At 40.5% G+C, this 23,024-nt stretch overlaps 1 protein-coding gene across 1 annotated transcript; it reads right to left on the bottom strand.

Annotated features, from left to right (window-relative positions):
• Positions 1-432: 432 nt before the first annotated feature.
• Positions 433-23,016, bottom strand: LOC118387979 (protein CutA homolog). Its single transcript, XM_035776840.2, has 6 exons — positions 22,705-23,016; positions 21,351-21,499; positions 8,961-9,020; positions 1,222-1,267; positions 1,060-1,109; positions 433-918 (listed from the first exon to the last, which is right to left on the bottom strand). The coding sequence occupies exons 1-6, from the start codon at positions 22,807-22,809 to the stop codon at positions 816-818; spliced, it is 513 nt and encodes a 170-aa protein (XP_035632733.1). The 5' UTR covers positions 22,810-23,016; the 3' UTR covers positions 433-815.
• Between the last annotated feature and the right edge of the window lie 8 nt (positions 23,017-23,024).

The raw sequence follows: 23,024 nt of genomic DNA, 5'->3' as shown, positions 1-23,024 counted from the left end.
CTACTATTATTCTGACATTTCACATTCTTAAAATAAAGTGGTGATCCTAACTGACCTAAGACAGGGAATTTTTACTTGGCTTAAATGTCAGGAATTGTGAAAAACAGAGTTTAAACTTGTATGTAAACTTCCGACTTAAACTGTATGTATCACCTTACGGAATAAGGAACGCATTTGTGCCATCATATATTACAAAAAGTTATCCTTAGAACACATCTCAAACAGTGTTCAAGATTCCCTCTCAAAATGCAGTGCAATCAACTTTTTGGTTCACAGTGAAACAGTAAACAGGGGTGCTCTGTCATCTAGAGAGAAACCAGATAAGTAAAATGAATGTGATTAAATCTAACACGAATCTGATGTTTTAGGAATACAATACAATATACATTTTAAATAAACAGTCTAATGTAACTAATACCTTGAAATCATCACTGAATATTATTATTTATGTTTAATGTTTTTTTGAGATAATTATCTGTAGATATGGAGCTACAAACTCTTTCAGCTCTGACAAACTGACATTGAACGTTACAGAGGTCATGTCAGCTTGGAATTTCAATGGCAACAACAGGACCTGTATAAAACAGAGGCAAAACAACTCTGAGTCAATATCAATGTCATGGTGGGAGGAGCTAAACATTTAGCATCTGTGGATCAAGTTCAAAAGCAAGAGTTTGAACTTGGAACCCCTCAAGCCAATCCAAAGGTTGCTGGTTCCCAGCCAATCGCTGTTGCCTTACTCTCCAGTTAACCAATAGATTGGAGATTCACGTCCAATAAGATCACAAGTCATTGAGGATATTCTCCCTCACTGGTCAGTCGTCAGGAACAGCCTCATCCACCCACTTCAAATAGGGCAGGCTCCCGTCCTCCACAGGGAAACTAAGCACCTCTGGAGTCTCATAGGGATGCACAGACCTGGGGAGGAGCAACAACACATACATTATGTAGCAGGTGCCTAAGTTACCTTTGCTACTGCCTTCCTGAGACCTGAAGTTCTGTTTCCCGAGACCCAACTGCTTGGGATAATTTCTATTAAAAAAAGCAAATGTAACTTACTTGACATAGTCTATGAGCCTTTGGGTCTTCGAGGTCCTCGTCTTCACCAACTACAACGCAGAAAAATCCTAGCTATTACTCTGGAAAGTTGGTTTCAACAACCAGTGTAATACTGAAGACTGGCCAGAGATATGAAAGCATAGCTCTACTTAATAACTTTACCATCAGAATTTCCGTCGCATCTTGAATCTCCCCTTTCCAGTAATACCTATGGGACAAAAATATTAACTTTTGGGACATTCACAGTAGTAAACTGTACATGGGTTGTTCAATGAAACGAGTGCCTTTGATATTTTAAGTAGATATTGAGTGCAAATATTGAATTTTAAGAGCATGTTATATTAAATGATGTGCCCTTTAATATAGACCACATGGAACATTCAGTAAAATGCAGTATTTTGACATTTTTTTGTACTTTGTACATCCCCTGTGACTTCTAGGAGGATTTTAACTCTCTTAACCCCAACATTTATCCAAGTTTACACCATCATTGTAGTTATTTTGTTGCTTTGACAAAGTCATTTCTGAAGATTATTATTCATTTCATGTGATTCCTATCAAGGTAATATTTTTTATTTTTTTTAAGTCCCTCATTTTAAGGTTGGCCCTGCTATGTGAACTGTTATGCGAAATCATAGTGTAAAGCAGGTGAGCTGGTTCTACTCTTTTTTACCATTTTCTGGTGTTTTGTGGTGGGAAAATGAGCAGGTCAAGCATAACACATTAACCCTATTACACCTAGATAGACAGGCTAGAAATGTTTGAACAATTTAATGTCCAGTTTTGTGAAGTTTGCATTTAATTACCACTCTCTGTTACACACAACAAGCTTCCAATTCTGTCACAATTGGATGTATGGATGTATTAAGGCGATGTCTTCAACCCTGTTATGGTAAACCATGTTACTTTATTTGGCACTTAATAGGCACATACTATAGTCTTTTTTATTTAACATTTGAGATGTGAAAATAGTTTTTATGAAGTTGAACATGTGCTTTTTATGACAATGTTAAAATTAGGTGAAATAAAATTTAAACATTTACCAATTTACACTATTCAAAAGGCACCTATTTGGTGGAACGATCCACATACGCAGATGTAGTAAACGGTATAATTCTGTGTAGTGTGATAGAATAGTTTTTCTCCAACATTAATCTCTACCAGGAAGTTCGTCTCAAGACAAGCAAACCTATCAGTGTACACATACAGCTGTCAATCAAAGTGTCCAATATTCACAGTTTCTCTACAGTGCAAAAGTCACACAATGGCCTGTTACAGTTTCTCAGTCGCTTTGGTGCATTTCTTAGATAAAAAAAAGTGCAATTCTTGATACTACTTGTACAAATTCCAAATCATCTAGTCACTTGTGCACATCATTAAAGCAAATTCTTATTCCTTTGAACAAATTGCAATTGAAAATGTACAAGTGTCAGCTTTTTCCACATTATCAATTGCTCATGTCATGTTGATCAAAATATAGTAGATGGTTCTCTGTAGAATAGTCTTACCCCTCAAAACATCTAGGCATTGGTTCCTTGCTTACGCCATTACATGCAAAATTGTTGAACTATTTGTCATAAACTGTCAAGCATAGTTTTACACATTTCTATTAGACCTGTACAAAAATGTGAATTGATGAATCGTGCAGGTGAAATTGACCCTCACTCATGAAGGAATGTCAAGTGTTAGTTCAACCAACAATCAACCAGTTGTCTAAATTGCTCAAAGGTGCATCTCATGAAGAATCAATTAGCAAGCATATATAGACAGACCACAACACAGAGTTGCAATTTTCCAATAATGGATGTACCAGGAAACGAACAGGGTCAACAGCAAAGAGGAGGAAGAAGAGGAGCAAGGATGCGTGGTGGAAGGCAAAACAGAGGAAGAGGCAGAAGAGGACATAGGTGCATATCTATTGACATAAGGGCCACTATTGTAGACCATGTTGTCAATCATGGCCTTACATTGGCTGAGGCGGGTCGAAGGGTGCAGCCGAATATTGGGAGATCAACCGTGTCCTCAATAGTTCAAACGTTTCGAAGAGAGTCCACCAATGTACAGTGCACTGTTACTGTATATAAGCAGTATACTGTATACTTGCTACAATGCTTCATATTACAGTAGTCCACTTGTATTTCACAGAATACAGAAATATACTCTATGCAGATACATACTGCACCTTACATGCACCCACCTGTATGTTTTACAGTAAAATGTGTGTACATAGTACAGTAACCATAAACTGCACACATTCCCATTGCTGTGGAAGGAACATGCAATATATGTACATTTTATGTCACTCTTCCTTACCAAAACAAATTCAACTGTGTGTTCTGGGATACAGCGTATAATGGAGTTGGACTCAAGTGAACCCTCTCACAACTTTGTATACGTGGATGAGGCTGGCTTCAACCTGACCAAATGCAGAAGGCGGGGTCGGAATATCATCGGTCACAGAGCTACTGTGGATTTGCCAGGCCAACGGGGAGGAAATATCACCATGTGTGCTGCTATTTCGGAGCATGGTGTCCTAACCCATATCCCCTTATAGGGCCATACAACACCCATCATCTACTCAACTTTTAGAGACTCTCTACAGGGCTCTCATCCCTGATGATGAGAGGGGTCTGTTTAGAGGGGATTTGCCAAAGTATGTGGTCATTTGTGATAATGTGAGTTTCCATCGATGAAACATCATAAGGCAATGGTTTGTGACCCACCCGAGGATGCTCATAGAATTCCTCCTACCTTATTCACCATTCCTTAACCCAATTGAGGAGTTCTTTTCAGCATGGAGGTGGAAGGTGTACGATCGTCAGCCACACACACAGATGACCCTGCTGGCTGCAATGGATGCAGTATGTGAGGACATCACAGTAGATGCCTGCAGAGGATGGATAAGGCATTCCAAAAGATTCTTTCCACGTTGCATTGGAAGGGAAATATCCGGTGTGATGTGGATGAGAATATGTGGGCCGACAGGCAGGAACGTCTGGATGTGTAGAGACAGTACAACAGTGCTGCGGGCAAAGTTGTGCCTTAGGGGTGGTTTCCTGTGTTTCTTTCTAATTTATTTATTTTTACCTTTGTGCCCCTTGGGTTGTCCAGGCCTTGTCAATCAATAACCCAAATACAGTTGTTGAAATTGATATATGCCATAGAAGTGCAGCCTTGTGCATTTTCAATACAGTAACTGTCATCCAAACTGTAGCCTAAGTTTACATCAGGTGATACTGTCAAAGTACACAGTTACATTGACAACATGCCTAAATATTTTGACGACCGTGTTCGTGAATGACTCAATGAGTTATCATTCTGATGACACTGACATGATCATTGGCATGAATATTTACTTTTGAGAGATGTACTAAGGATTTTTAGTGACTGACTAGCTTTAGAAACATATCTATTGTATATTGCAGTTTGTACAAATTGTTCTGAGAAATGCACTTATTATTTTGCACATGTTAGGGATGATGTGAAAAATGCACCAAAGCGACTGAGAAAAACTGTAACGTGAGGGTTCGTCACCTGTTTCTGGCCTGGTGGCTGTTGCTGTATCTTAATCCATCTTTCTTTATCTTAGGTCAATAAAAAGAAGAATGTGTGTTGTTTCTTGTATGCTTGTCAATGATTAACCAGCTACTCAACGAGGTGCTACTGGATTTTCACCTTCAGGAAACAGAACAGCAGTGCCCTGCTACTAAAATAGTTACTTATCAATCAGTTAAAGCAAGAGCTCCAGAAGACTATTAGCATTCAAATGACTGTTGGTCTGTTTTACAAGTGTTTCATTACCGTTCGACAAACTTTCCTTATCTGACTCTCACCTTCTTTTGTTGACTCAATCACTATGTGATTATGCATTTACAGGCTTATAAACTAGAGAGAAACTTCCCCACTCTCCTACTACTGGTGAGAGTAATTTACATTCAAGTAACCACAATAGTGGGGGGGATGTACACATTTCTTCTTACAATAAAAAAAAAAACATACAGACCAACGCACACAAACATCAATGACATCACACCTGCCCAGATCCACCTGTTCTCAGCCCTATTTCCCATGCCCTTTCAATATTTAGATAACGAAGCATATGATTTTTCAATGGAGGATTGGTTGAATTCCAGTTTTCAAGATAATTAACGAGAATAGTATTTTCCAACCCATCAGATATCTCACTGCACCCTCATGACGTCTTGAAATATGCAGACAGACGGATTAAATGTACATTTACATTGTAATACATCTGACAGCCAACTTTCTAACTCTGCCCATAACTTTTGAACTTAATAGCATTCCCAGAAGGCATGGATCATTGAGTCATTGTTAGTTTTACAATTAACCCTTGTGTTGTCTTAACCTCTTGAAGCTAGGGGGCTCTATTTTTATGTTTGGAAAAATTACATTCCCAAAGTAAACGGCCTATTTCCCAGGACCAGATGCTAGAATATGCATATAATTGACAGATTAGGATAGAAAACACTCTAAAGTTTCCAAAATGTTGTCTGTGAGTATAACAGAACTGATATTGCAAGCGAAACCCTAAGACAAATCAAACCAGGAAGCGGCTTCTATTTTGAAAACTCCATGTTCCATAGCCTCCCATTGCTCCATTTAAAGGGATATCAACCAGATTCCTTTTCCTATAGCTTTCAAGGTGTCAACAGTTTTTTTTACCTCTATTTAACTAGGCAAGTCAGTTAAACAAAAATTCTTATTTTCAATGACTGCCTAGGAAAAGTGGGTTTACCTACCTGTTTAGGGGCAGAACGACAGATTTGTACCTTGTCAGCTAGGGGGTTTGAACTTGCAACCTTCCGGTTACCAGTCCAACTCTCTAACCACTAGGCTACCTTGCCCATGCCCCCATTCTCAGTCTTCAGACAAAGTTTCAGGCTTTTATTTTGAAGAATGAGCGTGAACAACCACATTGCGTAAGTGGATAGGTGGGGGCTCTCAGAGTGAATTGTGCGCAAAAGAGAAAGGCGGCCATTGTTACTCCCGGTCCTAGTGAAAAGCCAACTGTCCCGGTTGATATATTATCGAATAGATATTTGAAAAACACCCTGAGGATTGATTATAAAAAACATCTGACATGTTTGTGTGGACATTAGGGATATAATTTGGAATTTTTGTCTGCGTTGTCATAACCGCTCTTTAAGGTGGATTCCTGGGCATAACGCACCAAATTAACGGAGGTATTTGGATATAAAAAATATCTTTATGGAACAAAAGGAACATTTGTTGTTTCTAGCAGACCACCATAGTCCCTGTGCCCAAGAACACAAAGGCAACCTGCCTAAATGACTACAGACCTGTAGCACGTCCATAGCCATGAAGTGCTTGAAAGGTTGGTAATGCCTCACATCAACACCATTATCCCAGAAACCCTAGACCCACTCCAATTTGCACACCGCCCAAACAGATCCACAGATGATGCAATCTCTATTGCACTCCACACTACCCTTTCCCACCTGGACAAAAGGAACACTTATGTGAGAATGCTATTCATTGACTACAGCTCAGCGTTCAACACCATAGTACCCTCAAAGCTCATCACTAAGCTAAGGATCCTGGGACTAAACACCTCCCTCTGCAATTGGATCCTGGACTTCCTGACGGGCTGCCCCCAGGTGGTAAAGGTAGGTAGCAACACATCTGCCACGCTGATCCTCAACACTGGAGCTCCACAGGGGTACGTGCTCAGTCCCCTCCTGTACTCCCTGTTCACCCATGACTGCATGGCCAGGCACGACTCCAACACCATCATTAAGTTTGCAGATGACACAACAGTGGTAGACCTGATAACAGACAACGATGAGACAACCTATAGGGAGGAGATCAGAGACCTGGCCGTGTGGTGCCAGAATAACAACCTATCCCTCATCGTAACCAAGACTAAGGAGATGATTGTGGACTACAAGAAAAGGAGGACCGAGCATGCCCCCATTCTCATCGACGGGGCTGTAGTAGAGCAGGTTGAGAGCTTCAAGTTCCTCGGTGTCCACATCAACAACAAACTAGAATGGTCCAAACACACCAAAACAGTCGTGAAGAGGGCACAACAAAGCCCATTCCCCCTCAGGAAACTAAGAAGATTTGGCATGGGTCCTGAGATCCTCAAAAGGTTCCACAGCTGCAACATCGAGAGCATGGTTTCATCACTGCCTGGTATGGCAACTGCTCGGCCTCCGACCGCAAAGAACACTACAGAGGGTAGTGCGTACGACCCAGTACATCACTGGGACTAAGCTGCCTGCCATCCAGGACCTCTCCACCAGGCAGGGTCAGAGGAAGGCCCTAAAAAGACCCCAGCCAACCCAGTCATAGACTGTTCTCTCTACTACCGCATGGAAAGCGGTACCGGAGTGCCAAGTCTAGGAAAAAAAGGCTTCTCAACAGTTTTTACCCCCAAGCCATAAGACTCCTGAACAGGTAATTAAATGCCCCAAACCCTCTTTTTACACTGCTGCTACTCTCTGTTTATCATATATGAATAGTCATTTTAACTATACATTCATGTACATACTACCTCAATTGGGCCGACCAACCAGTGCTCCCGCACATTAGCTAACCGGACTATCTGCATTGTGTTCCACCACCCACCAACACCTCTTTTACGCTACTGCTACTCTCTGTTCATCATATATGCATAGCCACTTTAACCATATCTACATGTACATACTACCTCAATTAGCCTGACTAACCGGTGTCTGTATGTAACATCGCTACTTTAATAGCCTCACTACTGTATATAGCCTGTCATTTTACTGTTGTTTTAATTCTTTACTTACAGGTTAGCGCCTATAAGTAAGCATTTCACTGTAAGGTCTACTGTATTTGGTGCACGTGACAAATAAACTGTGATGTTATTTGATTAGATTTTTTTTGAGAGATATTGGTTCTTGTAGAATCGGTTTTCTTCCATATTGTTATAGTGTTCTTAACTATGAAGATGTTAATGTTCTTAGCTTTATCCTTTGAAAATGGACGTGTAAAGATTCAGTCGGTGAGCATGTGTATCTCTTTAGTGCACTTAACAATAAGTCTTGGGTGGCGACTTGATACAATTCCAAGTCTCAGTAGTTTCCTTAGCAATGAATATCCACATTCAGGAAGGGCGTGTGTGTTTGTGTGAGTGTGTGGGGTTGGTTCTTCTATCCCTGTGGCGACCTAAAATCCAAAAAAAGTCCTCACAAGGATAGTAGTAAAGACAAGGATAGTAAATTCTCCCATATGGGAAAATTCCCACATCCCAAGTGGACAAAGGCTATTTTAAGCTTATGGGTTAGGTTTATGGTTAGGGTTACAGTTTGGGTTAGGGTAGAGGTAAGGGGTTACAGTTTGGGTTAAGGTAAAGGTAAGGGGTTAGGGGGTACAGTTTGGGTTAGGGTGAAGGTAAGGGGTTAGGGGTACAGTTTGGGTTAGGGTAGAGGTAAGGGGTTAGGGGTACAGTTTGGGTTAGGGTATAGGTAAGGGTTTAGGTTTACAGTTTGGGTTAGAGTAAAGGTTAGGTTAGGGCTACAGTTAGTGTTACAGTTTGGGTTAGAGTAAAGGTAAGGGGTTAGTGCAGCGAAAACCCTGGGTTAGTGGTTAGGTTAAGTGTGTGCGTGTGTGTGTGTGTGTGTGTGTGTGTGTGTGTGTGTGTGTGTGTGTGTGTGTGTGTGTGTGTGTGTGTGTGTGTGTGTGTGTGTGTGTGTGTGTGTGTGTGTGTGTGTGTGCGTGTGTGTGTGGCTCAGTTGGTAGAGAATGGTGCTTGCAATGCCAGGATTAGCTTCCCTTGGGGCAACCAGTACGGAAAATGTATGTAGTCACTACTGTAAGTCGCTCTGGATAAGAGTATCTGCTAAAATTGAAAACGTTGTGTGAACTAGACTGACACTGGCAGTACTTACATGGTGGAGGTCCTGGGCAGAATATTGATGCATGCTGCCATCCTCCTCTCCATAATGGCTCTGTTGGAGAGAAGAAGATGATAGGGAGGAGAGGAGAGGAGAGAGACAGCAACAATTATGATATCATTCAGTTATTTTGCAGATGTGTTGTTATTTTAAAGAATATTTGGCCTATTTAGTAAATGGCCCAGGGCCGTGCACAGAGCTTTCAGGGGACACGTGCTGAAACTGTACAAATGAATATCTCGAAATTCACAGCATACCAACAACTGCTTCTGTAGCAAAAATGTTAAAATTTTTGAGAATAGGCCTTTTTAATACTGCAACAGCACACTCACTCATCACAAATTGTAAGCGAGCTAGTTACAGTGCCTCCTAAAGACATGATTGACATTGGTGTAACGGCCTCTTCCTCTTCTGATGAGGAGTAGCAAGGATCGGACGAATACGCAGCGTGGTAAGTGTTCATCTTGGTTTTTAATAAGAACACTGAACAAAACAATAAACAAAAACGTGAAAAAAACAAAACAAAACAGTTCCGTGTGGAAACAAACACTGACACGGAAAATAATCACCCACAACTCAAAAGTGAAAACAGGCTACCTAACTATGGTTCTCAATCAGGGACAACGATTGACAGCTGCATCTGATTGAGAACCATACCCGACCAAAAACAGAAATCACAAAACATAGAAAAAGGAACATAGACAACCCACCCTACTCACGCCCTGACCATTCTAAAACAAAGACATAACAACAGAACTAAGGTCAGGACGTGACAATCGGGAAAAGATGGTGAGCTATCAATTGATCATTCATATTGATGATTGATGTAAATCTGCTAGTTAGCCAGCTCAATTTGTTTTTATAATTGTGATTTATCTCCAATGCTCTTAAATAACTTCATAATATACACTGAACAACATCCAACAATTTTTAAGATTTTACTGACTTACAGTTCATATAAGGAAATCAGTCACGTGAAATAAATTCATCAGGCTCTATTCTATACATTTCACATGACTGGGAATACACATATGCATATCTTGGTAAAAGATACCTTAAAAAAAGTAGGGGTGTGGATGAGAAAACCTTTCAGTGTCTGGTGTGACCACAATTTTCTTCATGCAGCACGACACATCTGCTTTGCATAGAGTTGATCAGGCTGTCGATTGTGCCCTGTGGAATGTTGTCCCACTCCTCTTCAATGGCTGTGCGAAGTTGCTGGATATTGGCAGAAACTGGAACACGGTGCCGTACATGTCGATTAAGAGCATCCCAAACACGCTTAATGGAAAAACTTGGACATTTTCAGCTTCCAGGATTTCTGTACGGATCCTTGTGACATCGGGCCATGCATTATCATGCTGAAACAGGAAGTGATGCCGGCGGATGAATGGCATGACCGTGGGCCTCAGGATCTCGAGTATTTCTGTTGAAATGACGTGGCTATGCAAAATCACTTGATGTTTTTGTAACTAGTGAGTCTAATACGCCAATGTAAACTCAGATTTTTTAAATATAAATATGAACTTTATCAAACAAAACATGCATGTATTGTGGAACATGAAGTCCTATGAGTGTCATCTGATGAAGATAATTCAAGGTTAGTGATTCATTTTTATCTCTATTTCGGCTTTTTGTGAATGTTATATTTCGCTGGAAAATGGCTGTGCTTTTGTGGTTTGGTGGAGACCTAGCATAATCGTTTGTAGTGCTTTTGCTGAAAAACATATTTGAAATCGGACACTTTGGTGGGATTAACAACAAGATTACCTTTAAAAAGATATAAGACACATGTATGTTTTAGGAATTGTAATTATGAGATTTCTGTGGTTTGAATCTGGCGCCCTCTATTTTCACTGGTATTTGTCATATCGATCCCGTTAGCGGGATTGCAGCCATAATTAAGGAGATACATACAGTTTTTAATTTTAACTTTATTTAACTAAGCAAGTCAGTTAAGAACAAATTCTTATTTTCAATGAGGGCTTAGGAACAGTGGGTTAACTGCCTGTTCAGGGGCAGAACGACAGATTTGTACCTCGTCAGCTCAGGGGTTTGAACTTGCAACCTTCCAGTTACTAGTCCAACACTCTAACCACTAGGCTACCCAGTACAATTCCTGACACTTAATCCAAGTAAAAATTCCCTTGCTTAGGTCAGTTAGGATCACCACTTTATTTTAAGAATGTGAAATGTCAGAATAATAATAGGGAGAATGATTTATTTCAGCTTTTATTTCTTTCATCACATTCCCAGTGGGTCAGTAGTTTACATACACTTAATTAGTATTTGGTAGCATTGCCTTTAAATTGTTTAACGTGGGTCAAACATTTCGGGTAGCCTTCCACAAGCTTCCCACAGTAAGTTGGGTGAATTTTGGCCCATTCCTTCTGACAGAGGTGATGTAACTGAATCAGGTTTGTAGGCCTGATTGCTCACACACGCTTTTTTAGTTCTGCCCACAAATGTTCTATAGGATTGAGGTCAGGGCTTTGTAATGGCCACTCCAATACCTTGACTTTGTTGTCCTTAAGCCATTTGCCAGAACTTTGGAAGTATGCTTTGGGTCATTGTCCATTTGCGACCAAGCTTTAACGTCCTGACTGATATCTTGAGATGTTGCTTCAATATACTCACATAACGTTCCTCCCTCATGTTGCCATCTATTTTGTGAAGTGCACCAGTCACTCCTGCAGCAAAGCACCCCCGCAACATGATGCTGCCACCCCCGGGCTTCACGGTTGGGATGGTGTTCTTCCGCTTGCAAGCCTCCCCATTTTTCCTCCAAACATAATGATGGTCATTATGGCCAAACAATTCTATTTTTGTTTCATCAGACCAGAGGACATTTCTCCAAAAAGTATGATCTTTATCCCCATGTGCAGTTGCAAACTGTAGTCTGGCTATTTTTATGGTGGTTTTGGAGCAGTGGCTTCTTCCTTGCTGAGTGGCCTTTCAGGTTATGTCGACATATGACTTGTTTTACTGTGGATATAGATACTTTTGTACCTGTTTCCTACAGCATCTTCACAAGGTCCTATGCTGTTATTCTGGTATTGATTTGCACTTTTCGCACCAAAGTACATTAATCTCTAGGAGACAGAAGGTGTCTCCTTCCTGAGCAGTATGATGACTGCGTGGTCCCATGGTGTTTATGCTTGCGTAATATTGTTTGTACAGATGAACGTGGTACCTTCTGGCGTTTCGAAATTGCTCCCAATGATGAACCAGACTTGTGGAGGTCTACAATTGTTTTTCTGAGGTCTTGGTTGATTTATTTTGATTTTCCCATGATGTCAAGCAAAGAGGCACTGAGTTTGAAGGCAGGCCTTGAGATACATCCACAGGTACACCTCCAATTGACTGAAATTATGTCAAGCTTCTAAAGCCATGACATAATTTTGGGGCATTTTCCAAGCTTTTTAAAGGCACAATCAACTTAGTGTATGTAAACGTCTGACCCACTGGAATTGTGATACAGTGAATTATAAGTGAAATAATCTGTTTGTAACAATTATTGGAAAAATTGCTTGTATCATGCACAAAGTAGATGTCCTAACCGACTTGCCAAAACTATAGTTTGTTAACAAGAAATTTGTGGAGTGGTTGAAAAATGAGTTTTAATGACTCCAACCTAAGTGTATGTCAACTGTACATGTAAACTACCGTTCAAAAGTTTGGGGTCACTTCAAAATGTCCTTGTTTTTGTCCATTAAAATAACATTAAATTGATCAGAAATACATTGTTAAATGATGTACTGTAAATGACTGTTGTCGCTGGAAACGGAATATCTACATAGGCGTACAGAGGACCATTATCAGCAATCATCACTCCTGTGTTCCAAAGCCACGTTGTGTTAGCTAATCCAAGTTGATCATTTTAAAGGTCAAATTGGTCATTAGAAAACCATTTTGTAATTATGTTAGCACAGCTGTAACCTGTTCTTCTAATTAAAGAAGCAATAAAACGGGCCTTTAGACTAGTTGAGTATCTGGAGTACCAAGTACATTAAAGTGTCTAGGCAGCTTCATTAAATAGTACCCGCGAAACACCAGTCTCAACGTCAACAGTGAAGAGGCAACTCCTGCTGACCTTCTAGGCAGAGTTTCTAAGAAAAAGCCATATCTCAGACATCTGACCAACATTCTGAAGGCACAGGGGGGAAAGGAGATCAAAATCCATGGCCAGTCCATTCGACTCATCCAGGACCTGTCTGCTAGGCTTATGAAAAACAATGCAAGCAATACATTCTGATCAGACAGTCATTGGAGGGAAAAGGAATCAAATCTCAACTCTGCTTCCAGACAATGGTGTGGGTATGGAAGGGAACGAAAAGGATGGAATTCACAAGCGCTGATGAAGCCCTAATCAAGCTTCAACTGGCAGATTCAATAAATAGTACCCGCAAAACACCATTCTCAACGTCAACAGTGAAGAGACGACTCCAGGATGCTGGTCTTCTAGGCAGAGTTGCAAAGAAAAAGCCATTGAACCTTAGCCCCACCCATCTCTTTAACGATTCACGTGAGGCCATTTACTAAACAACCAAAGTTTCAAGACTAAAGGCTGGTTTATACTACGTCTATCGACAGTTGTCGCAGTGACATCATGAATAGTATATTGTCTTCCAAAATCAAACTTTGTTAACGTCGTTGTAGTTATAAAAAAGTGCAAACACAAACTACAGGCTGCATGACATCAGCAACGTGGTGGTCCAAAATAGCTTAACTAGTGTATTTTAACACCAATAAACCCACCCGTTTAAAAATGAATTTAGTATATGTATATCTAGCAAACCAGACAACTAAAAGTAACTTTCTTAACAATGTGTTGGTTAGTTTCTAGCTTGTTAGCAAGATCGCTAATGTTAAGCAAACTGGCTAGCCAATTCAAATAATGATCATATCCTGTAGCTGACAACATCTTCACTAGCTCATTTGTCTTCATTATTACAGGACAATTAGCTTACAACAAGATTATTATTTACAAGTTAATGGCGAGCCAATTACAGAAAATTGCTTATGGTTGTGAGTGTGACAAAATAAAAGCAGGGCATTCTACCTGAGAATATTAGAACTTGCACACTGACTCGTTGGCCTAACATTATATACATAACATTACTTTGTTGTGATGTTCTTCACATTACCATCTCTCGTAAACACATACTATATAAAATCAAATCAAAGTGTATTTGTTTACATGCACAGGATACAGAAGGTGTAGTGAAATGGTTACTTGCATAGTGGAGTCTTTTGTTTGGACATGTAGCTAGCTAGCTAAACAATGAACCATAATCCCAACTCATAACATTACTACCCTGAATCTGCAGATAGCTAACCAACCAGGAAAGGATTACCTACACATGCTGAACAGCTGATGTTATAGACATAAGCATGCTACATGGCAGACCAAATGGCATATACAACTCATCTCTTGACATGTCCAGTCAATCCATTATCTCAGCCAATCAGCTTGCGCGAAAGTTCCTGTCTCTTTCTGTGGCTAAATCAACTAGACTATAATTTAACAGTTTTATTCGTATTTACAGATGGCATAGACGTTTGTTATTAAGGTATATGAAAATTCACATGTTCCAGTAGGCATTCCTGCCCAAAAATGAAGTATACGTTCAAATGGCTCTCCTGGGAAGTATTAACGTGTGACACATGCCTACTTTCCTAAAACAAGTTCCTTTAAGGGGCATCTATTTTAATGACTTCTCAATGACCTGAAAAAGATAATCTATTTACGTCAATATTTTTTATTCAAATTTAGTCTATTGCAAGAGTTATATTAAATTCTGTTTTTATTGTCAATGCATCCAAATATCAACATTTGAAGGAGATGTACCTTCTGCTTGGATAGTTCCATCTGTGCCACTGACTTAGTCTGGCTTTATTTCCAGCTTGTCTACAAATATGTTGGATTCACATCTCCATCTCAGGCAAAAATGTAAAGAATAGGGGAAATGTTGTTACATCTAATGCCTGTTTACCTGAGGCTGATGCCATGCAGGTGTTTGTATGCGTGTACACATGCATATACACACACTCACATTCAAACGTGCACATACACAGACACACACACACACACACACACACACACACACACACACACACACACACACACACACACACACACACACACACACACACACACACACACACACACACACACACACACACACACACACACATATATATACAGTGGGGCAAAAAACGTATGTAGTCAGCCACCAATTGTGCAAGTTCTCCCACTTAAAAAGATGAGAGAGGCCTGTAATTTTCATCATAGGTACACTTCAACTATAACAGACAAAATGAGGGGGAAAATGTGTAATGTAAATGTAAATGAAAAATCTAGAAAATCACATTGTAGGATTTGTTATGAATTTATTTGCAAATTATGGTGGAAAATAAGTATTTGGTCAATAACAAAAGTTTATCTCAATGCTTTGTTATATACCCTTTGTTGGCAAGGGATTGGAATTATTTTATTCTATTCTATAATGACTTTTATCTCGGGGTTGGGACTTGGGGGGGTCTCAGATGGTTGAGGGGCAGCTCTCAGGAAACTTTGAGGGGGGATTTTAGAGGGCTGGTCACCTGGGGGTTGGGAGCTTGGGATGGTGGCTGATAAGTCATTGGTTCAGGTCCCCTTTTTTTGACCTTTTTGGAGATCTGTCGACGTGCCCTTGAGCAGGACGTTGACCCTGGTTTCTTCTGTGGGTCATTCTGGATGGGAGTCTGTTAGACGACTGAATGTAATGTTGAGCGGCTTCACTGCAGTTGAATTGTATGTTTTAACATAACATATTTTTAAAGTTAAATAATAAGACTAAATCAAACTTCTGTGGCGAGAGACAGATTTATTTACATAGCAATTCAGTTTAGCATATCCTGTTGACATATCAGTGCAACATAACACTCAAGTGTTTTAGTACTATATCTCTTGACACAATGATGAAAATAATCATGGCCTCTAAACCTTCAAGCTGCATACTGGACCCTATTACAACTAAACTACTGAAAGAGCTGCTTCCTGTGCTTGGCCCTCCTATGTTGAACATAATAAACGGCTCTCTATCCACCGGATGTGTACCAAACTCACTAAAAGTGGCAGTAATAAAGCCTCTCTTGAAAAAGCCAAACCTTGACCCAGAAAATATTTTAAAAACTATCGGCTATACTATATCGAATCTTCCATTCCTCTCAACATTTTTAGAAAAGGATGTTGCGCAGCAACTCACTGCCTTCCTGAAGACAAACAATGTATACGAAATGCTTCAGTCTGGTTTTACACCACATCATAGCACTGAGACTGGACTTGTGAAGGTGGTAAATGACCTTTAATGGCATCAAACCGAGGCTCTGCATCTGTCCTCGTGCTCCTAGACCTTAGTGCTGCTTTTGATACCATCGATCACCACATTCTTTTTGGAGAGATTGGAAACCCAAATTGGTCTGGACGCTTAGGCTGGAGTCCACTCCGCGGATGAAAATTGACAACTGGGCAATGTCAGAAATGTCGGTGCTCTCATCCACAGCCAAGGAATATGCAATGAAATCTTTTCCCTTTTTCACAAGCTGCTCTTTTAGATTGATGGACAACTGGTCTACTCTCTCGGCAATGGTGTTTCTGCTCAGACTCACATTAAGAGTTGCCTTTTTTCTGGGCAAACTTCGTCAAAACTTTAATCATGCAGTTTTTGATGAAATCCCCCTGTAAATGGCCGGGCTGATTTAGCGATCTCTTCTGCCAAAATAAAACTGGCCTTGACAGCAGCCTTTTGATTTGGCTTTTTGAACAGAGCCTGTCGAGATTTGAGGCCTCGTTTTAATTCCTCTGCCTTTTGTAGCCTTTGTTCCATGTCCATATTCTTGTTTTTGTCCGCGTGTTTCGTTTCATAATGTCGTCTCAGATTATACTCTTTCAGTACCGCTTTCTCCACACAGAAGACACACAGGTTTTCCAGCTACCTCCGTGAACAAATACTCCGACTCACCTTGTTTGAAACCCCCCGGTTCTCAGTGTCCACCTTCCGTTTTGCCATTTTTGATGGGTATCTGAAAGTTAATTTTACTGTGATGCTGACAACTGCTGTGCCAATAAATATTGAAATGAAGCAGCCTACTGCTCGGTGCGTCACCGTTGCATTGTGGGAAATGTAGTATTGGTGCGTGTAAAAGATCTGCGGGCTGCCGGCTTGCTGCGGTCTGCGGGCCGGTTCTAATAATAAATCAAGATCAAGGGGCCGTAAAACCTTCTCGGGGCCGGATGGACATATGTGGTCTACATGGACAAGTTCTGGCCTGGTTTAGATCTTATCTGTCGGAAATATATCTGTTTGTCTCTGTGAATGGTTTGTCCTCTGACAAATCAACTGTACATTTTTGGTGTTCCTCAAGGTTCCGTTTTAGGACCACTATTGTTTTCACTATATATTTTACCTCTTGGGGATGTCATTCGGAATCATAATGTTAACTTTCACACAGCTGTACATTTCAATGGAACCTGTGTTTCAGACATAAGGAAGTGGATGGCTGCAAACATTCTACTTTTAAACTCGGACAAAACAGAGATGCTTGTTCTAGATCCGAACAAACAAAGAGATCTTCAGCTGAATCTGACAAATAATCTTAATGGTTGTACAGTCATCACAAATAAAACTGTGAAGGACCTCGGCGTTACTCTGGACCCTGAGCTTTCTTTTGACGAACATATCAAGATTGTTTCAAGGACAGCTTTTTCCATCTACGTAACAATGCAAAAATCAGAAACTTTCTGTCCAAAAATGATGCAGAAAAATGTATCCATGCTTTTGTTACTTCTAGGTTAGACTACTGCAATGCTCTACTTTCCGGCTACCTGGATAAAGCACTAAATAGACTTCAGTTAGTGTTAAATACGGCTGCTAGAATCCTGACTAGAACTAAAGAAATTGATCATATTATTCCAGTGCTAGCCTCCCTACACTGGCTTCCTGTCAAGGCAAAGGCTGATTTCAAGGTTTTACTGCTAACCTATAAAGCATTACATGGGCTTGCTCCTACTTATCTCTCTGATTTGGTCCTGCCGTCACAAGACGCAGGCCTCCTAATTGTCCCTAGAATTTCTAAGCAAACAGTTGGAGGCAGGGCTTTCTCCTATAGAGCTCCATTTTTATGGAATGGTCTGCCTACCCATGTGAGAGACGCAAACTCGGTCTCAACCTTTGTCTTTACTGAAGACTCATCTCTTCAGTGGGTCATATGATTGAGTGTAGTCTGGCACAGGAGTGTGAAGGTGAACGGAAAGGCTCTGGAGCAACGAACCGCCCTTGTTGTCTCTGCCTGGCCGGTTCCCCTCTTTCCACTGGGATTCTCTGCCTCTAACCATTGTACAGGGGCTGAGTCACTGGTGCTCTTTCATGCCGTCCCTAGGTGGGGTGCGTCACTTGACTGGGTTGAGTCACTGATGTGATCTTCCTGTCTGGGTTGGCGCCCCCCCTTGGGTTGTGCCATGGCGGAGATCTTTGTGGCCTACACTCGGCCTTGTTTCAGGATGGTAAGTTGGTGGTGGTGTGGGAGCTGTGCTTTGGCAAAGTGGGTGGGGTTATATCCTTCCTGTTTGGTCCTGTCTGTGGGTATCATCGGATGGGGCCACAGTGTCTCCTGACCCCTCCTGTCTCAGCCTCCAGTATTTATGCTGCCATAGTTTGTGTCGGGGGGCTAGGGTCAGTTTGTTATATCTGGAGTACTTCTCCTGTCTTATCCGGTGTCCTGTGTGAATTTAAGTATGCTCTCTGTAATTCTCTCTTTCTCTCTTTCTTTCTCTCTCTCAGAGGACCTGAGCCCTAGGACCATGCCTCAGGACTACCTGGCATGATGACTCCTTGCTGTCCCCAGTCCAACTGGCTATGCTGCTGCTCCAGTTTCAACTGTTCTGCCTGCGGCTATGGAATCCTGACCTGTTCCCCGGACGTGCTACCTGTCCCAGACCTATTATTTGACCACGCTGGTCATTTATGAACATTTGAACATCTTAGCCATGTTCTGTTGTAATCTCCACCCGGCACAGCCAGAAGAGGACTGGCCACCCCTCATAGCCTGGTTCCTCTCTAGGTTTCTTCCTAGGTTTTTGGCCTTTCTAGGGAGTTTTTCCTAGCCAACGTGCTTCAACACCTGCATTGCTTGCTGTTTGTTGTTTGAGGCTATGTTTCTGTACAGCACTTTGAGATATCAGCTGATGTACGAAGGGCTATATAAATACATTTGATTTGATTTAAAGTGTGACCTAGGTTATTCTGATTTTTTTAATGAAACCCACATACTGTATTCTCAACAATTTGAGACCTCTTATGGGGTAGATCTTTTCACACAGCCTCATCATTATTTGTTTAACAATTTATCAATTTCTTTTCTACAGTCTAGCCAAATATGGAAGGTTTGTTTCAATCTGGTAATGTTAAAAATATATTTGAACTTATTTCACTTCTGCAGAATGTGTCTCACTGCCCTCACGTTTGACCATTTCCTTATTTCTTTCCTCTGAAATGGTATAATTGTTAAAGAGAGATTTCCTCTTTTTAATAAGTATCTGGTGAGTGGCAGAATGAGTCAGAAATTATGTTGTAGCTTAGCTGAGAATGTCTGCTTGAGAAAAATTGTTGTTCTGATACTCTCACTCTGAAAGTTTTAAAGATGCACTATGCAGGAATCGCTCCGCCATTTCCTGGTTGCTAAAATTCGAAATGTTCAGTTTGTGTCAAAACAAGCAAGCATAGTGTAGAGAATTATTGTACCATCTATCCCACTGTGAGATATATTTAAAAAAAACAAAAATATAGCATTTTCAGCTGTTTGAAGCTGGTGTACAAAATCAAAAGTAAAAGATGCATTAAGAATGGGACACAAAGAAAAATCACACATTGAATAGATCTACCACTTTGTTAGATTTGCTTTCAATGAGAATGACAGATCTAAACATTTTTGAGTGAATTTAATCGGGTCGCCCAGAAAGTTACGTATTGCAGCTTTAAATATATATCTATAAATGTTATATTAATTTCAGTTTGTCTACAAATTAATAGTGGATATGTTGGATTTGCATCTATATCTCAACCAAAACTCAAGGTTAAAGAATAGGACTAAATTAAATCAAATTTCTGAAGAACAGAAGTTAGGTGATGCAACAGGACAACAACAAAAGACAGAAGTAAATCAACAACAGAATGGCTTGAACAGAAGAAAATACACCTTCTGGAGTGGCCCAGTCAGTCCTCACCTCAACCCAATGGAGATGCTGTGGCATGACCCCAAGAGAGCAGTTCACACCAGACATCCCAAGAATATTGTGGAACTGAAACAGTTTTGTAAAGAGGAATGATCCAAAATTGCTCCTCACCGTTGTGCAGGTCTGATCCGCAACTACAGAAAACGTTTGGTTGAGGTTATTGCTGCCAAAGGAGGGTCAACATGTTTTTAAATCCTAAGGTTCACATACTTTTCCAACCTGCACTGTGAATGTTTACATGTTGTGTTCAATAAAGACAGGTACAATTATAATTGTTTGAGTGTTATTAGTTTAAGCAGACTGTGTTTGTCTACTGTTGTGACTCAGATGAAGATCAGATAAAATGTTATGACCAATTTATGCAGATATCCAGGTAATTCGAAAGGGTTCACATACTTTTCATTCCCACTATATACTGTATATATGTTGTCTTTTTTTATTATCCTGGTTTGAATTGAAATATTAGCTGTATACTTATGCTAAAATGTTTATTATATTCTATTGAGCCATTTACTTTATATTCTTATCTTTTATAATTTATTATTGTTGTTGCATTTTCGAGAAGGAACCTGCAAGGAAGCATTTAGTTGGACTGTAATAATTAATAAATAAGTAGTAATTTGTATTAATTTATTCTATTTAGTGAGACACACACAACTCAATATCTAGGGTGAAGGTACCCAGGTTAGGACAAGCTAATAATTCCATGAGGAAGCTTTTGAAAATAAACAGATTCATGGAACCAGCACCAACTAGCATCACTGGTCCCATTGTTGAAAATTCTTCCTCATTTATGCAATGCATTATGGGATATTAGAATCTTCTTGTTTAAACCTCTATCTTCAACCTAGCTCATTCTCAGAAAATGCTCTAACCCTAACTCTAGCTCATCAAAAGATGACATAGTGTTTGAGTGATCCTGTTTCACACAGTCAAAGTTGCGTTCAAGGGTTTTCCTCTCATTTTGTTTGGGTGCATGATGTTGTTAGGTAAACACAACCATCACATTGATTGGCCTAGAAACATTTCACCACTGTGTGTAGTTTGCGTGTGGTGGGGTAGTATTGTTTAGTTACAGTGCGATAATGGTAGGTTGGACTGTAGCCTACCGGCCGATGTCCTTGGCTGTCTGTTCGTTGGGGCAGTTGACGAGGAGAACAGAGTGGTGTCCAGGTAGATAGCTCCCTGTAAAGGAAGAATGGAGCTTTCCACCCAGGACCCTCAGCATGGGATACATAGACATGGTCAACACCATTCCCTGGAGAAGAGGGAGGAGGAGGAACAGCAACATAATTCATTTCCCACCCACTTTGTGATCAGAATTTATGTATTTAACCTTTATTTAACCAGGCAAGTCAATTAAGAACAAATTCTTACTTGCAATGTCGGCCTGACAAGAGGCAAAAGGCCTCCTGTGGGGACCGGGGGATCATTTTTATTTTTAAACAATGTCAAACAAAATGGACAACACAGACAGAAGACACTGGCGACAGCACAAATACAACAGCAAACAAACAGTGGATGTGTGTGTGAAGTATAACAACATGCTTCCTTACATAAGGCAATAGAAACTCTTGACATAGGGTGACAACTACAAACAACTACGTCTCAAAAACCTATTCATCTATGTGTCCTTTGAACTCCTCCAGGGACACCAGGTCCTGGGGTTTTAGGGAATTCCAAGACCAGGGGGCTGAGGAATGACAACCTTTTTCCATGCTCGGTTCTAATGTTCGGGATCGTTAGCATAAAACAAGATTGAGATCTAAGCATGTATGTGTTTTCATTTCAAGCTAGAAGAGAGGATAGATAAAATGGTCCTTAAAAGACAGATCTAGGATCAGATACCCTACCTTTGACCTTGTATCAGTTGTTAGGATATTGGGCAAAATCACCCCTATTATAATCACATCTCTGAGTTGAGGTCACTTCAGGGCAAGTTGTGGAAGGAGTCAGGACATGGTCCCTGATGGTAATTCATTGGTCAGTGAACATTGCCAGGTATTATCCCTGCTGTCCCATCAGAATGCTGTGTCCGGGCTTAATCTTGGTGACTCTCTGTTCTCTATCCTCTTATTATTGTGCTCCCACAGCTGAATGGCTAGTTGGAACAGACAGAGGCCAATTTATAATCCCCTCTCTCTCGCTGCAACCTCTCTCTGTCTCTCTGTAAGCAGCATGGCATGAGATGGAGTGATTGGCATTTGACTAAATAACAAAGTGACCCCTCCCCCAAAAAACATCTGTCAATAATTGTTTAGTACGAGAGAAGCATTTCACTTTAATAAAATAAATCTTTGACTATTTGGGGAGGGGTTTTCCCCCAGATATTGTATTGTTATAGGTAACTGATCTTATATAGACATTTGTGAATTATTGCAACAAAACTGCAATCCAAAACATTTTTAATTTGCCGTCTGGATACATTTCTACAATTGTATTCAACAAGAATAATGAACTTACCATACAGATCACGAACAATCCAAAACGACAGAGAGTTTGAACTAGGGACTGCTTCTGATATCGCGGGGACAGGAAGTCCATTTTACTGCCAGCAACAAACGTCATTCCGACCAAGAGTTATTCAGACTGTCAGGCCCGGGTTTGAGAGGGAGAGAACAGATGGCGTCTTGTGCGCTCAACTTGAACTGGAGAGGGTGGAGAGGATCTCTAAGCAGCTATGCGCTTATACCCTCACCAATAAAGTTCTCGCTTCATAGTCCGTTGCCAATTTCTTGTGAATAATAGTCTATTTTTAATGTGCTAAATCTGCAAAGGTGAAC

Source organism: Oncorhynchus keta, chromosome 9, assembly GCF_023373465.1.
Source record: "Oncorhynchus keta strain PuntledgeMale-10-30-2019 chromosome 9, Oket_V2, whole genome shotgun sequence".
Taxonomy (NCBI): Eukaryota; Metazoa; Chordata; class Actinopteri; order Salmoniformes; family Salmonidae; genus Oncorhynchus; species Oncorhynchus keta.
This window is presented reverse-complemented; position numbering and strand designations above follow the sequence as displayed.

Coding starts and splice junctions, on each gene's coding strand:
- LOC118387979 (XM_035776840.2), bottom strand. CDS start 22,809: ATGACGTTTGTTGCTGGCAGTAAAATGGACTTCCTGTCCCCGCGATAT. Junction 21,500..22,704: donor GATTGTTCGTGATCTGTATG/GTAAGTTCATTA, acceptor CCTCTTCTCCAG/GGAATGGTGTTGACCATGTC. Junction 1,110..1,221: donor ATGCGACGGAAATTCTGATG/GTAAAGTTATTA, acceptor TCTGCGTTGTAG/TTGGTGAAGACGAGGACCTC.